The sequence below is a fragment of the Hemibagrus wyckioides genome, linkage group LG04, assembly GCF_019097595.1.
Source record: "Hemibagrus wyckioides isolate EC202008001 linkage group LG04, SWU_Hwy_1.0, whole genome shotgun sequence".
Taxonomy (NCBI): Eukaryota; Metazoa; Chordata; class Actinopteri; order Siluriformes; family Bagridae; genus Hemibagrus; species Hemibagrus wyckioides.
In genome coordinates, this window is record NC_080713.1 from 30983699 (window position 1) to 31001513 (window position 17815).

General features: G+C 40.8%; 2 protein-coding genes across 2 annotated transcripts in view; both read left to right on the top strand.

Moving 5' to 3' along the window:
* LOC131351773 (NACHT, LRR and PYD domains-containing protein 12-like) overlaps positions 1–848 on the top strand; it is a 47501-nt gene extending 46653 nt beyond the window's left edge. Inside the window, exon 18 of the mRNA XM_058387351.1 lies at positions 1–848. This exon is cut by the window's left edge and continues 900 nt beyond it. The gene's annotated coding sequence lies outside the window, so the exon portion shown is untranslated.
* Positions 849–11978: 11130 nt separating this feature from the next.
* Positions 11979–16499, top strand: LOC131351570 (ribonuclease inhibitor-like). The gene is made up of 4 exons (XM_058386989.1): positions 11979–12193; positions 14904–15074; positions 15756–15914; positions 16265–16499. The coding sequence occupies exons 1-4, from the start codon at positions 11979–11981 to the stop codon at positions 16269–16271; spliced, it is 552 nt and encodes a 183-aa protein (XP_058242972.1). The 3' UTR covers positions 16272–16499.
* Positions 16500–17815: the final 1316 nt, after the last annotated feature.

Sequence of the window (17815 nt, forward strand, 5' to 3'; positions counted from 1 at the left end):
GACAGGAAGACATGAAGATGATGGTGTTTGCCAGAGATTTACAAAGAGGTACCTTTTCTCAATTCCACTCTTTGACAGAGTTAAAAAAAGCACACAATCAAATAAATTATGACTATTTACACTGTGCAATCATAACAACGCAAACTGCATTTGGGGAAAGATTCTGTGAGTTCAGTGAAGAAAAAACACATTATCATTCCTTTTAATATCCTGAACATCGATCCATCCCTATTGAACATGGCTGCATTCACAGGCGTAAGTCAACCGTATCTTGAAACTGAACTGCCTGACATAGCCAATAAATATGTATGGTAAAAGCCTGACAGCTAATCTAAAAGAAGTAGTCCATCAGAAGGCCACTCTTGCTCAGAATCACAAATGGAGCGATACTGAAAACCAAAACCCGACAAACTTGTGTTTGAAATATGGAATGCCGTTCCTGACACTTATATTAACATGAAATATTATGCATTTGGAGTACTGTCTATCTTTGGATCCACATATTTATGCAAGCAGCCTTTTTCCAGTATGAACTACATAAAAAGCAAACATTGTTCACGCCTCATGGATGACTGCTTGTTATCCTGTATGAAGATCAACGTCATCTCTTACAACCCTGAAATAGATAAGCTCTGCAGTGATGTTCAGGAACAGAAATCACATTAATAATTAGCTATCATTCAATATGCTGTTATTTAGCAAATATATACTGGAATAATTAAACAAACTGGCCAATTATTATATTTGCTCTTTTTAATACGCTGCTACCATATGTTTATTTTTTTTTTCAAAGTGGGCTGCTTTTTATATCATTTATTTTCCACAAATAAGGGAAGGACTTAAACACCCCTGCATTATTTATTCTGTTTGAAAGTTACCGTACACGTTAATTTTTTTTTGTGTGTGTTCCTAAGAGTTTGGTGTTTTATTTGGTCACAAACAGTAATAAAATGTCACTCATTTTCTTTTTGTAGTTCTATAATTTCATAAATGCAACAAACTGGGTATAAAACTTTATATGCTGTGTTATCTTAATAATAAGATAATAACAATAATAATACATTTTATTTGAAGCGCCTTTCATGAAACTCAAGGTCACCTTACATCAAGTAGAATCAAAGATAAAATACAAAGCAGTACACATACAAAATCTAAATAAAAACAGAAAGACGGTTAACAGAAGTCTGAAAAGGCTTTCCTAAAGAGATAGGTTTTAAGAGTAGATTTAAAAGACGTGAGAGAAGTGATTTCACGGATAGACGGTGGGAGGGAATTCCAGAGGTGTGGTGCAGCCCAGCTGAAAGACCTGGAACCCATTGTGCATAAGCAGACAGAGGGAATAGCAAGTGAGTAAGATGAAGAGGATCTGAGTGACCGTGCAGGGGTGTAAACGTGGACCAGATCTGAGAGGTATGAGGGGGCAAGGTTATGTAATACTTTGAAGTTGAGGAGGAGAATCTTGTAATCGATGTGGAATTTAACGGGGAGCCAGTGTAATTGAAAGAGTAGGGGAGAAATGTGGTGGATGGAGGGAGTTTTTGTGATGATACGGGCAGCTGTGTTTTGGACCAACTGAAGTTTATGAAGGAGTTTAGAAGGTAAACCAAATAAGAGGGAATTACAATAGTCTATTCATGAGGTGACAAGAACGTGTACAAGTGTGGCTGTAGTGCTGGGGGTGAGAAAGGGGCGAAGGCGATTAATATTGCACAGATGAAAGTATGCAGACCAGGTAACGTTATTGAGCTTCAAATGACAGAGTGCTGTCCAGGACGACACCCAGACTCTTAACCTGGTGAGATGGGGTTATGATAGAGTTGCCTATTTTTATTGAGGGACTGGTGGTTTTAGTTAGATTGGTCTTTGTACCAACTAAACTTTCTGTTTTTCCTGAATTAAGTTAAAGGAAGTTGATTGATAGCCAGGCTTTGATTTCTTCTAGACAGTTTTGTAGTGAGGAGGAGGGAAGGAGACCATTTGGTTTGGAGGACAGGTAGAGCTGGGTGTCGTCCGCGTAGCAGTGAAAACTGATGCCATATTTCCTAAAGATGTGCCCTAGTGGAAGAAGGTAAATAGTGAAGAGGATGGGGCCCAAAACAGATCCTTGGGGTACACTGGTGACAGGAGATGAGAAAGAATTAAAATTTTTTGTTCTGAGAGGTAGGATGTGAACCAAGCAAGAGGGGTGTCTGAAATGCCAATTTGGTTTAATCTGTCTAAGAGAATTTTGTGAGAGATGGTATCGAAAGCTGTACTGTAATCGAGTAGGATGAGTATAGATAAAAGACCGGAGTCGGCTGCTATTAATAAGTCATTTGTGACTTTTACTACGGCTGTTTCTGTACTGTGCAGTGGGCGAAAACCTGACTGAAACTCTTCAAGAAGATTGTTTTTAGAGAGGTAAGTGTGGAGTTGAGGAATTTTTTAGAGAAATGACAGGTTAGAGATTGGACGGAAGTTGGCAGGGTTTTTGGGGTCTGTGCCAGGTTTTTTAAGCCTAGGAGTTATTACAGCTGTTTTAAAAGGTAATGGAACAGTGACTGAGGTAAGAGAAGAGTGCATGATATCTGTTATTAAATTAGATAGTACAGGTAGACAAGCTTTGACCAGGAAGGTGGGGAGTGGATCTAGGTGGCAGGTGGAAGATTTGAAATGGCGAATGATATCACAGATTTCATTGACAGAAGGAAGGTCAAAGCAGCAGAAAGGGAAAGAAAGAGAGTCAGGAGAGATCACAGATGGTATATCACATCCTAAGCTATTCTGAGCAATCAAATTTTGGTGAATCTGATCAATTTTAGCGTTAAAATAGTGCATGAAATTGTCACGTCATTTGAATAGGTGTGATCTAAGATAATATTGCGAGGTTTTAAAACATTATTAGCCAAAGTGAATAATGATTTAGTGTTGCCCTCGTTTGACCTAATCATCGCAGAGTAATAGTCAGTATTGGTTGTTGAGAGTGTGTCCTTATACAGTGACATATGGTCCAAATACATCTCCTTGGGAACAGTTAAACCAGTTTTGCGGAATAGCCGCTCGAGCTGACGTCCTTGGGTTTTCAGCAGTCTCAGCTCTGAAGTGAACCAGGGCGCAGAGTGAGTGAAGAAAGACAGTCCGAGTTTTTATAGGTGCGAGTGTATCAAGTACATGCCAGAGTCCATTGTTATAGTAGGAAACCGGATCATCTGAGCTGTCCAGGGTGTAGTTTGTGAAATAATTATAAATACTATTAGAATGTAAGGTTAAGTCCATGTTTTTAATGTTCCTGAATGAAATAGTCCAGCCTGTGGTTACTTTTTCAACCATTAAGTTAACACTAAATGATATTAGCTTATGGTCAGAAATGGGAAGGTCAAGTGCACTAAAACCAGAGCAGCAAATATTATCAAGGATGTGGCCTTTACAATGGGTGGGAAAATCAACAAACTGTTGAATTCCAAAGCTGTCAAGACATGATATAAACTCCATGGTGACAGTGTTACTAGGGTTATCCACGTGTATATTAAAGTCTCCCAGTAAAATTACATTAGAAGATATGGAGCACAGTGAAGTTAAAAACATGGAGAGCTCAGCTAAAAAAGTTGTACTGGTTTTGGGTGGGCGATATACAGTGGCTAAAATAACAGGGCTAGGTCCATTTATCTGCAAGACCATGGACTCAAAAGTTTCAAAGGAGTCCAAGTTAACTGAAGAGACTTTCCACTTCTCATTGTAGAGAACAGCAAGCCCTCCACCACGCCCAGAGGGGCGGGGCTGACAGGTGTAAACAAACCCGGGAGGAACTGACTGATTCAGCTGAGAGAAGTTATTTTGTTGTTGCCAAGTCTCCATTAAACATAAAAAATCAAACTTGTTGTCACTCAATAAGTCATAAATAAGTGGCCCTTTGTTAGCAAGCGAATGTTGAATAGGCTAAAAGAGAGATCACTCCTACCCGTTTTGGAGGTGATACTCGACCTGGCTAAGTTAGCCGGCACAGTCTGATCAACGGGTCATCTCGATTTCCTTATCGGACGGGATTCTGATGACCAGAAGGAACGTATTGGACCCGAATCATCATGGATCTAATTCTATCGGGAAGACCGGTGGAGATATCTCTGGTGAGGGTAAAAGATGATGTTCTGATGATGCTGAAGCGCCGGTGGGGGTCCCGGGGCACGATGGCACAGGGTGCTCAGCTTAGTTGCTGTATGTTGGAGGATAGATGCAACCGGGTGACAGACGAGAAGAAGTAGAATCCAGATGAAGAGATTGTAATCCAGCATTGTCGCAGTGAACGAAGGAGAAATCCCAGGCCGAGTCCCAGGTGCCAGAACCACTGAGCCAAGTACGCCAGAGTCCAGGTAGACCCACCAAGTGGCGTTAAAACCGTCAGTTTGTTGACATTAGGTTAAAATAGTCCAGTGGTTGTTAAAACTATGTATTGATTCATCCAAACTTTGATGATCTTGAAATGCAATCTGTACTGCTTAGAAAACAGTAATAATAACCCGCAGAGAGCAGCGGCAGAATTACGCAGCGTTCACTCTCCCGGAAGTCTTCATTTAGGTAATATGGCTTCAATAGGTTTTGAGGCTCTGTGTGAATTTTATTCAGTGGGAAAGAGATAAAAATGCCTCTTCTGATGTCTAAGTTTGCAGACCCCTGATCTAGTAGATGAATGTAGCATCTTAGAAATGCTTCAGTTTGAATTTATTTGGTCAAACAAAACTTTTTGTCTGGATTTAATGATTCCTTAACTTAGCTTTTACCATCTGTTTTAAAATTCTTCTTGCTGGGGAAATAAATGTTCATATGAATTCTCCTCTCTACCCTGTGACTTCTGAACCCTTGTTTTTACTAAATCACTTTGATTTTCATCATCATGTGGATATATATACTATGTACATGAACACACCTTGTGCTGTGGCTTAGACATCACTCACCTGTCTGTTTCTGTCCTGGTGTCTCTGATCACAAATTCACTGAAGTTATTCACTGTATAATTCCCTTAAATTAATATCCTGACTCCAACATATATATCCAATATCCAACTCAACACAATTTCATTAATCAGAATTTTAAAACTTTATGTATAGTTTATTATATTGAGTAATGAAGTCAGCAGCAGACGGGGCAGAAATCCCAGAGAAAACCCATGAGATGTACAGAAACTCGACACAGACAGTACCTCAAGTCCAGGATTGAACACAGGACCCTGAAGCTGTGAGGCAGCAATACAACACACTGTCACACTGCAGGCACTGGGAGGAAAAGAGACAGATCTGTTTCAATCTGAACTTAAATCATGATCCCTTCCAGGAGTCTCACCAATATAAAGCAATGAAGATGAATGAAAAATTGATTCGAATGAATAAGCAAATGAACTGGTGTTCCTAATAAAGTGGACTCAGTACTGGACATGATACTCAAGGTTTCAGAAGAGAAAATGTCCCATCATGCCGTCTCCAATCCAGATTCTTTACCATGACATCTAATGCAGTATTCAGGAGGCTGGCGATAAAATAAAGGAGGAAATTGTTGATAATTGAATCTGTTTCTGTTTCCTGACTGCAGGCTGTTAAAAAGTCCTGATGCAGTGAAGGCCTGTGATTCTCTGACTGAGGTTCTGGGTAAAAACCCCTTACTGCAGAGAGAACTGGATCTGAGTGGAAAAATAAAAGGAGACTCAGGAGTGAAGCAGCTCTCTGCTCTACTGAAGGATCCACACTGCAGAACTGAGACACTGATGTATGTCACTTACATGTTTATATACTTACTTGTTATTTCTAATATAATATTTGTAATATTTTTCTACCTTGTTGATATTTCTTCTTAAATATGATCATTGTGTGATTCATATAAACTCATTCTCAGATGAACCCCACAATAAAATGTTGCTTAAAGTGAAGATTTTCTTTCCACTGTTTCTGGTTCTCTGTAGGCTAAAGGACTGTAGTATTACAGAAGAAGGCTGTTCTGCTTTGACTTCATCTTTTCATTCAAATCCTGCACACATAAGAGAGATGGATCTGAGTGAGAATAAATTTGGAAACTTTGGAGTGCAGAAGCTTTGTGCACTGCTGCAACATCAGTCCTGTAACCTGCAGATACTGAGGTGAGCTTCTGCTTCTGCTCTTTAACTATTGCGTATTATAAAGCATTAATAATGCCATCAAAATTTCTTGTCACTACACATTGTATAGATGCTTAAAATAAAATGATATTAAGCTTTTATCAAACATTAAAGTATCAATAATACCACACAATGTTTTTCTTCAGACTTTCAGACTGCAGTATAACAGAGGAAGGATACACTGCTCTGGCTGAAGCTCTGAAATCATCTCACCTGATAGAGCTGGATCTCAGAGGGAACGACCCTGGAGCATCAGGAGTGAAGCTGCTCACTGATTTCAATTCAATTCAATTTTATTTGTATAGCGCTTTTAACAAAGAGCATTGTCTCAAAGCAGCTTTACATGAGAAACGACATAAGAAAACAACAAACATATGAACAGACAAACAGACAGACAGTCCTAGATGTTATCCCAAGTGAGCAAGCCTGAGGTGACTGAGGTGACTGTGGCAAGGAAAAACTCCCTTAGTTGGTAAGAGGAAGAAACCTTGAGAGGAACCGGACTCAAAAGGGAACCCATCCTCATTTGGGTGACAATTGTGTGATGCAGATACAGCATGTGTATAGTGTTATGTAGATCAATAAGGAGGTTGTTGTTCATGGCGCTGCTTAAATATCCCAATCCTCACAAAGCAGAACCCGGCTGGAGCTGGTCCATCTCCGGATCCCACTGGAGACGGCACAGTCTCTGTATGCCTCGGGATGAGTAGAAGAAGGAAAACAATGGAACAGCATTAGCGTAGCTGCTGTTCATAATATTAGCAGCACTATCTGAATGTGTATTTAATCAGATGTACTGGAGCACAAGGTTATGGGAAGTGTTAGATGAATGCCTGGATAAAGAGATAAGTCTTTAGTCTACATTTAAACTGGGAGACTGTGTCTGAGCCCCGAACACTGTCAGGAAGACTATTCCAAAGTTTAGGAGTTAAATACGAAAACGCTCTACCCCCTTTTGTGGACTTTGATATTCTGGGAAGTGCCAGAAGTCCGGAATTTTGTGATCTTAAAGAGCGTGGTGGATTGTAACGTGTTAGAAGACTGGAGAGATAGGTGGGAGCTAAACCAATTAGAGCCTTGAACGTAAGCAGAGCTAGTTTATAGTCAATTCTAAACAGTCTATTTACTACAGGATCCAGACTGTACACTGAAGACACTGAGGTGAGGAGAAATGAAAGAACTTTATCTTTCTACCACTTTAGTATTTGAGGTTTTGAAAATGACTTCATTCTGCTTAATGGTTTAATTTGAATGATCTGATGTCACTATGTCACATTGTAATGTTCAGTTTTCTGATGAATCAGGAAACATTTCTGGATAGAGTTTTTTCATGAACAGTTATAAATAGTAACAGTAAAGACTGATAATTATCCATTTTATTAAGACATGAGGATGAATGTGCACCACTAGCATAGCCAGGAATCACAATGTGGGTGGGCCCAGAGAAAATTGGGTGGGCCTAGCCTAAAATGCATCTTTTATCAAAATAAGCCAACACAACTACACCTGCTTGAATGCAAACCACCATTTAATCAGAGCATAAGCTTGTATGTCATCGTAAGCAATGTTAAGAACATAACAATAAGAACAGCTTATTGTTAAGAACAACAATTGAGACACACACACACACACACACGTGTCTGACAGACGCGCCGCAACACCAATATCAAATCAGCAGGACAGTATTGGACAGTATGTAAACTGTCCGATATCTGGCTCAACGGGCATATAAACCACATGAAATGAACAACAATGACTATACAACTACATAGTAGGAAAATGTAGATTGGCTTACTTTTCCACTGGTGTGTAGGGGAGGTACACACTGGAGAATAAAGTGCTGCTGGTGATGGAGTAAAAGGTGAATGAACACTAGCAGAGCTCCTTACTGCTTGAGCTTCATGGCTCCTGAACATCGGAATTATCTTTCTCCTCCGGCTGCACACAACGTCTTTTTAACACAAACTTTAGTAAGTTGTTCTGTTTCATTTTTGTTTAATGTGCAACTAAACTTCGGTGACTCTCTGTGAAATGTGCTCGGTGTGGAGGGAGAGGGGCGGAGGGCACTTTCACGCAGAAAGTACAAAAATTGACTCATAGAAGTAACATATGATGTGCCAAAAAACCTAATCTGGACAAAGGCATGTATAAAGGATCCAGCAATCGCTGTAGTCAAAACAATCTTTTCTGTAGCAAGCAACTGACTGGGTGACAGGTGACAGGTGGGTGGGCCCGGGCCCACCCAGGCCCACCCATAGCTACGCTACTGATGTGCACTGATTCTGTAACAAATATAGCTGGATAAAGGATAAGGAAACTCACTGAAAACAGAAACTGAAGCTGAAACTGAAGCTAAAGCACATCACCATCAGCTCCTTATTGCTCTCAGTACACAGTTATTAACGTCTCCATATCATTTTTCTCTACAGGTTGTGGAAAAGTCCTGATGCAGAGGAAGCCTACACGTGTCTTACTAAAATGTTCAGTAAAAACCCCTTACTGCACACGGAGCTGGATCTGAACAACAAAACACCAAGAGACGTGAAAGTGAAGCAGCTTTCAGCTCTGCTGCAGGATCCACATTACAGACTGCAGAAACTTAGGTAAGAAACAGCTAGAAACACACAGATCTCTATTTTCCTGCAGTAGTGTAATTATCTGGTGTGTGGAGTGGATCATTAACAGAGAGTACAATGACCAGCTTCAGCATGTGTGTGTTTATTAAGAGAAGGTGAGCTGCTGTGAATTAAAGCTTCCATGTGTGAGTGTCCTTCTGTCTGCACTCTCAGAGGGTCACATGATCACACTTCACTTTCACTTCTTCCAGAAAGTCCTCACTGAAGATGAGAGTTAACAAAGTTTCTCTTTTTCTATTTTCATATAAATTTCTTTCAAGATCCTTTTTTGTGGACAGGAGACCAACGTTCAGAGAAAAAATACACTTTAAAAAATCTGTACATACTGTATTGTGTGGGCGGGGCTTTGGATTGTGATAAGTTATAATTACTAGGGATGTAACAATACAGTTAACCCACGGTTCAATACGTACCTCGTTCACCTGCCAGGCCCAGAGAGGGCGCTGGCAGGTGAACCTTGGAAGCCTGCTTCTTTGTGTGTCTTTTGTTACGCCCTTCCTATTGTTCCTATCCTGATTGTGTCACCTGTATCCCATTAGCCCTAATGTCTACTCCTATAAATAGGGATCCTTGTGTTTGTGTCCTGGTCCATGATTGTTATCTGTACCGTGGTTTCTGTTGGGCTTTTGTTTGCTAGGTTCCATGTCCAAGCTAAGGTCTAGGTTTTGTTTTGTTTTGTTAACCACGCCATGTCTTGTGTTACGTTTGTTTCCCTATGTCGCGTCTTAAATGTAATAAAAGCAGTGCTTCGCTGAATCCTGCGCATGGGTCTCATTACACCGTGTGCTGGCATGCACACACACACCACGGGCGTCTGGGGTCGAGCCCCGCATAGGGCGGGGGTCCCAGACGTTACATTGCGACTTTTTATCTCACAATTCTGACTTTTTCTCAATATTGTGAGTTGCACAGTTCACATCTCAGTTTGAAATAGGAATTTTGTGTTAGCCACCTTTTTGAAATGCCAGAATTTGATATAACCCTGTTCATGATATAACAATTTTCCTCTGCCCCTTAACATGCAAATCAAGGGAGAGTTCTGCTGATGTACTGCCAAGCCCCAGTGAAGTACGCTGTGGTCCAGTAAAAAAAATAATGATAAATCATTGTCTGATGATAGATATTACAGTACACTAACTTGAGAATAATTTTCCCTGATAATATTTCATCAGTCATGTCATATTTCTTTTACTGCTACCTTTCGGAATAATAATGCGATGCCAGATTTGTGAATAAAATATTGATCTAATCAGTTAGTATACAATTCTACTTTGTAGGAAGGAACATTTTCAAATGTCTGCTATTATTCGTCTGCGATGAAGCAGCACTTTTTATGTATGCAACTGTTAATGACTCTGTACTACAGGTAAAACATTTAATCATATAAAAACAAAGGGGACACTTTTTTGATTGGGGGCCATAATGTAAAGATATAAAATGCATTTAATGACCCCATTAATATGCAGTGTACTAAGAAGTTCTGTAAGACAACACAGAAAGCATATTTGGGCTTAATAGGGTCACTTCCAACCTGCCAATAAACTCAAAAGTAGAAATTGAGGAATCTTAATGTTATTTATATTTTCACAATTACAGTAAGTATACTGACACTTTTTAGAGCCAGGTAGCATGCAAGCACAGACAAAAAGTCAGAACTGCGAGTTCATATCTCACAATTCTAAGAAAAAAAGTCAAAATCGTGAGATAAAAAGTCGCAAGAACCTTTTTTTAGTTCTTATTAAGTGGCGGAAACAGACTTCCATAGGAACAGTAAGATGTTAAGAAGAAAAAAAATTTTTTACTTAAATGCAAAAATCAACTTGTACACATTCATAGTGTACTGAAAATAGTGAGATATAAAAATTAGCGCTTGTATGACTTTCTTACAGGGGACGAGTTTAGAGTACAGCACTCTTTTTTTTCCCAATCCGCTCTGTAATGAACAGTCATGGTGAGATAACTCTCTTTTGCCCGCGAGGTCCAACTATCTTTTTTTTAGAGCAAGGCTTTGTGCATTAGCCAATTCGTTTTCTATTTTTTTTGCTTGTCTTTTTGTAGAGGTCAGGAATTACCTTGGTGCCTAAAAAAAGTAGTAGTGTGGAGCACTTTTATAAAGTGTCAAAAGCCCACATCACTGATCACCAAAAACGGCTGCAAATCTTTAGCAATGAACACCCCTTCTGAATTTGTTATTTTTTTATGTTTCTCGGAACCAGTTGGGTATGAATGCTGGAAGGAATCAGCAGGGAACTGTTGCTTTTTGGATGACTGTGTTACCTGCTCTGCCATCCTGCTTCCAGACAGTGATATTGTGTGTAACAGTGCTTGCACACAGTGATTTTTGTTTCATCACCATCATAGTCAACAACAAATCCGAAATGTTCCCACACCACAGATTTGAAAGACGGCGGTGCTTTCTCGTATTTTTGCCTCGCTTCTCCACTCTCAGCGGAGAGTGAGCCCCAAGCCCAGCCTGCAGCTCAGAAGCCCACTGGAGCCACACCAGCCCCAGAAAAGCCATGCTTGGCTGAACCAACTGTGAGAGTGCCGTGCTCGGCTCATCCAGAATGAGAAAAAATGTCCTCGACTAAAAAAGGCTCTGTGGGTTCTAACGCAGTGCTGGAGCTGCCTGCACCGGACACTACACCAGTGCAGGGGGACAAGGCAAGGGACAAGGAACGAAACAGGCAAAAAACAGCAAAGGTCGAGGAACGGTAATCAGACAGTGATGACTATATTAAAGATTTTTTAAGAAACCCCAAATGGCAATGCAATGTTCCCTGACCGCATACAGTTTATTCACAATGTCAAGTATTTCAGAAGAGAAGTAGCTTTTATTGTTGTCGAAATCTGCTGTCTGAAGAAATTGAAAATGAGAGTGAGCAAAGAGTGTTTTTATCCTCTGTTTAGTTTTATCTATATTATTTATTTTAATGAATGGAGTTAATATTGCAAGTTTAAATATTAATGGTGCAAGAGACAAGAGAGCTAAGCTGTATGAACTGTTACCAGGAGGCTTATTGTAGAAATAAGTGGTTTTAAATATTTGGTTGTCTACTTGCGGAACAAGCAGTTTTTAAACAAAAACTAGGAAGGCTCTGTATAGGATGTGAAGGGCAGACTGAGTAGGTAGCAGTGGCTAGTTCCAAAGATGGAAGATCGTCCTACAGGGGGCGAACACTGGTTATCAACAACCATGCGGCGTCATCCCCCTGGCAGTGCATATGGGACTGCGGTCCTTGCGTGTTGTCAATCAGCTCCTACACTGCTGGAGATCTGCATTAACATCAGAGGAGCATGTTCAGCTGATGGACTATCAAAACACAGAGACTGGTCCTGCAGAGAACGGACCCTCTCCCCAGCTGAACATCGCTCCTGACCTTGACGGGTGTGCAGACCCCCTCCTGGAGTGCTGGGGCAAAGGGGAGATGGACTTTGGGTCAGTGTCGGGGAAGCTGCTCTACAGAGCCTGTGTTAAGGTTCTAAATAAGAAAAAAATGAGTAAAAGTGTAGACACCCCATGGTGAAGTGTACTTGGTTTTAATAATGAGGTTAGACCAGAGTGGAGGGCACTGTACAAATCATCATTAACCAAAAAAGCTGCCGACCTGCAATGGAGGATTTGACATTGTATTATCTCTGTGAACTCATACATGTCCTGCACCACTCTGACATACTTCTCTGCTACTCCTGACTTCCTCATACAGTACCACAGCTCTTCTCTTGGCACCCTGTCATACGCTTTCTCCAAGTCTACAAACACACAGTGCAACTCTCTCTGACCATCCCAATACTTCTCCATCAACATTCTCAGAGCAAAAATTGCATCTGTTGTGCTCTTTCTGGGCATGAAGCCATACTGCTGCTCACAAATTTCCACTTCTCACTCTCTAAAACCCTGTTAAACAAACTAGTTAAAAATTCCACTGCCGCCTCTCCTAGACACTTCCAGACCTCCACTGGGATGTCATCAGGACCAACTGCCTTTCCACATTTCATCCTCTTCAAAGACTTCCTGACTTCATCCTTTCTAATTTTATCTCCTTCCTGTTCCACAGAGTTCACCCCTTCTACTCTTTGTTCCCTCTCATTTTCCTCATTCATCAGCTCTTCAAAGTACTCCTTCCATCTCCTCTGTACACTCTCCTCACTTGTGAGCACCTTTCCATCTCTATCCTTAATAACTCTAACTTGCTGCACATCCTTCCCATCTCGATCCCTCTGCCTAGCTAACCTGTACAAGTCCTTCTCTCCATCTCTAGTGTCTAACCTAGTGTACAACTCATCATACACCTTCTGCTTGGTCTTAGACACCTCCCTCTTCACTCTGTGCTATAACTCCTGTGTATTCCTGTCTATTCTCTTCAGTCCTGTCCATGTCCCACTTCTTCTTGGCTAACCTCTTCCTTTGAATACAATCCTGAACTTTCTCATTCCACCACCAAGTCTCCTTATCTTCTTTTCTCCTTCCAGATGACACACCCAGCACCTTTTCCCAGTCATCTGGCAGCACTAAATTCCTCACAACATTCCTCCTTTTTCAGCTTCCACCACTTGGTTTTCTTCTCCATCTCTATCTTTGACCTCTGCTTACAGACCACCAAAGTCATCCTACACACCACCATCCTATGCTGTCTGGCTACACTCTCTCCCACTACCACTTTACAGTCACTAATCTCTTTCAGATTGCCTCTTCTACATAGGATGTAGTCTACCTGTGTGCTCCTACCTCCACTCTTGTAAGTCACTCTATGCTCCTCCCTCTTCTGAAAATAAGTGTTAACCACAGCCATGTCCATCCTCTTAGCAAAGTCCACTACCATCTGTCCTTCAAGGTTCCTTTCCTTAACTCCAAACTTGCCCATCACCTCCTCATCACCTGTGTTCCCCTCACCAACATGTCCATTAAAATCTGCTCCTATCACCACTCTCTCCCCCGTGGGAATACTCTCTATCACCTCATCTAATTCACTCCAGAATCTCTCTTTCTCCTCTAACTCACAACCTACCTGTGGGGCATAACCACTAACAACATTCAACATCACCCCTTCAATCTCCAACTTCAGACTCATCACCCTGTCTGACACTCTCATCACCTCCAGAACATTCCTCACAAACTCCTCCTTCAGGACCACACCTACCCCATTTCTCTTACTATCCACCCCATAATAAAACAGCTTGAATCCTGCTCCTATACTACGAGCCTTGCTACCCTTCCACCTGGTCTCCTGTACACACAGTATATCCACCTTCCTTCTCTCCATCATATCAGCCAGCTCTCTACCTTTCCCTGTCATAGTACCAACATTCAGAGTTCCTATTCTCAGTCCTACACTCTTACCTTTCCTCTTTCTCTGCCTACGCACTCTCCTTCCTCCTCTACTTCTTCGACCAACAGTAGCCCAATTTCCACCAGCGCCCTGTAGGTCAATGGCGCCGATGGCGGTCGTTGTTAACCCGGGCCTCGACCGATCCGGTATGAAATTCAGAGTACTGATGATTCTCATGTTTAAATTTGGCAATGTTTTGCGCCGGATGCCCTTCCTGACGCAGCCCTCTCTATTTATCCGGGCTTGGGACCGGCACAGAAGTCATTGGACTCTGACCCCCATGGCAAGATTTTTTGGTCTTTTTCAGTTTTGCTGAGGACATCAGGGTATGTGTCATGTGACTGTCAGGAACAATTTGCTGATAAATAACAGAAGCCATGTGAATGGAAATCTGACAATAATAAATCATAAATCTAGTCAGTAAAAATGTGTTAAATCAATTAACTCGACTCAACAGTTAACATGCTGCTTATGTCCATTTAAAATGATTTATTAAATATGACTGTTCAATATTGATATTTTCTTAAGAGCTCACAAAAATAGCTTATTCAGCTGGTTTAGTTTATGGTAATAAGCTGTATAAATAAATGTTACTAAAAATATAATTTGAGCTGAGTTGAACATTAACTTAACTGATAATTACCTATATGCAGTGACTGACACAAATTTTTACATTTTATTTCTATTTACTTCTGCGTCACAAATAAACACCACAGCGGCTGCCAATAATACCAGAGAAATGTGTTAGTGTTCTTACTTCAGTCATTTCTACATCCTTTCTTTCTCATGTTGGACTAAACTCTGTTTCCTTTTCTGCAGACTATGTAACAGTGTAAGAGGGAAATCCTGTGCTGATTTGTCTTCAGCTCTCTGTACAAATCCATCACACATCAGAGAGCTGGATCTGAGTGAGTGTGAACTGGGAGACTCAGGAGTGGAGAAGCTCTGTGATCTACTGAAGAAACACGAGTGTAAACTGGAGAAACTGCGGTGAGTAACTCAGTGATGTGATGAAACAGCTTTCTAATAAAAATCACTAACCAGAACAAAGCTCTTCCCAGTCCTAGCTAGTAATGTCTAACTAACGTGTCTAACTTGCTCTCTAGATTAGATTTATTATCAGTAATAAAGATTAAATAAAGATTTATTTGAACTCTGGTGATGAGGAGGATGTGGGATTAGGAACAAGTAGTGAGAGGTATACAGTAGTTATAGCAGTGAGGTGCTTTGCTCTACTGGGAAGTGGATTTCAGTAGGAAGTGAATCAAGTGTGAGATTTATTTGAACTCAGTGATGTGATGAAACTTAAATAATCTTTATAATGATGCAGGATTATACTTTAGAGTTGTTTTTCACAGACCATATACACATCTTTGCACAATGCAGATAAATACTTTAGCAGTCCAAAGACATGCTTCTCTAAAGTAGTATGTGATTGCGTGAGTGAATGAGTGTGTGTGTGTGCCCTGCGATGGGTTGGCACTCCGTCCAGGGTGTATCCTGCCTTGATGTCCGATGACGCCTGAGATGGGCACAGGCTCCCCGTGACCCAAGTATAGATCGGATAAGCGCTACAGACAATGAAATCAAATGAAATGAAATTTTACACACATGCCTTCATCTTTATTTAGTTCTGTGAAGTAAAGAAACTAAATTCTTTTCATTCTGCAGGTTATATAACTGCAGAATAACAGATAGAGGCTGTGCTGCTCTGACTGAGGCTCTGAAGATAAACTCACATCTGAAAGAGCTGAATCTGAGAGGGAATAAACTGGAAAATTCAGTCAGAGATCTGGAGGAGATACTGAAGCGTTCAGGAGGAGAGCTAATGTAAGTAACCTGAACACACAGAGTGTTAGAGTGCAGTGTGAGAGTAATGTAAATGATCAAATCAGCCTAAACTTTACAGACAATAAAGGATCTTGAATTAAACCCCAACAGTAACTCATAACCACATGTTAATAACTTCTTGTGGATCAGATTTAACAGAAGTGAACTTTGACCTGATCTGTTTCTGTTCTACAGAAAACCCACTGCACTAATCTGATCATTCATGATTATTCTACTTTTATCTCATATTTCTTGTGTTTATTCAGTTAAACTAAATGTGATCAAATAAATGGATAAGAGAAATGACACAGGGTACAGTGCTGAACATTTTATCTGGTTTGATTTTACAGATATTAATAAATCCACACGCTGATCCATTTCTTCACTGGTGATAACTGACCTGATAAACAGCTCTCTCTGGAAGCTGAGTTCTCTGTACACTAGAAGGAACAAAGACACAGAACAGAGAGGAAGCAGTGTGTACAGTAATGTATGGAGCAGTGTGTACAGGAATGTAGGGAGCAGTGTGTACAGTAATGTAAGGAGCAGTGTGTACAGTAATGTATGGAGCAGTGTGTACAGTAATGTATGGAGCAGTGTGTACAATAATTTAAGGAGCAGTGTGTACAGTAATGTATGGAGCAGTGTGTACAGTAATGTATGGAGCAGTGTGTACAGTAATGTAGGGAGCAGTGTGTACAGTAATGTAGGGAGCAGTGTGTACAGTAATGTATGGAGCAACATGTACAGTAATGTAAGGAGCAGTGTGTACAGTAATGTAAGGAGCAGTGTGTACAGTAATGTATGGAGCAGTGTGTACAGTAATGTATGGAGCAACATGTACAGTAATGGATGGAGCAGTGTGTACAATAATTTAAGGAGCAGTGTGTACAGTAATGTATGGAGCAACATGTACAGTAATGGATGGAGCAGTGTGTACAATAATTTAAGGAGCAGTGTGTACAGTAATGTATGGAGCAGTGTGTACAGGAATGTAGGGAGCAGTGTGTACAGTAATGTAAGGAGCAGTGTGTACAGTAATGTAAGGAGCAGTGTGTACAGTAATGTATGGAGCAGTGTGTACAATAATTTAAGGAGCAGTGTGTACAGTAATGTATGGAGCAGTGTGTACAATAATTTAAGGAGCAGTGTGTACAGTAATGTATGGAGCAGTGTGTACAGTAATGTAGGGAGCAGTGTGTACAGTAATGTAGGGAGCAGTGTGTACAGTAATGTAGGGAGCAGTGTGTACAGTAATGTAGGAAGCAGTGTGTACAGTAATGTATGGAGCAGTGTGTACAGTAATGTATGGAGCAGTGTGTACAGTAATGTAGGGAGCAGTGTGTACAGTAATGTAGGGAGCAGTGTGTACAGTAATGTATGGAGCAGTGTGTACAGTAATGTAGGGAGCAGTGTGTACAGTAATGTATGGAGCAGTGTGTACAGTAATGTATGGAGCAGTGTGTACAGTAATGTAGGGAGCAGTGTGTACAGTAATGTAGGGAGCAGTGTGTACAGTAATGTAGGGAGCAGTGTGTACAGTAATGTATGGAGCAGTGTGTACAGTAATGGAGGGAGCAGTGTGTACAGTAATGTATGGTGCAGTGTGTACAATAATGTAGGAAGCAGTGTGTACAGTAATGTATGGTGCAGTGTGTACAGTAATGTAGGGAGCAGCGTGTACAGTAATGTATGGAGCAGTGTGTACAGTAATGTAGGGAGCAGTGTGTACAGTAATGTAAGGAGCAGTGTGTACAGTAATGTATGGAGCAGTGTGTACAGTAATGTAAGGAGCAGTGTGTACAGTAATGTAAGGAGCAGTGTGTACAGTAATGTAAGGAGCAGTGTGTACAGTAATGTATGGAGCAGTGTGTACAGTAATGTAGGGAGCAGTGTGTACA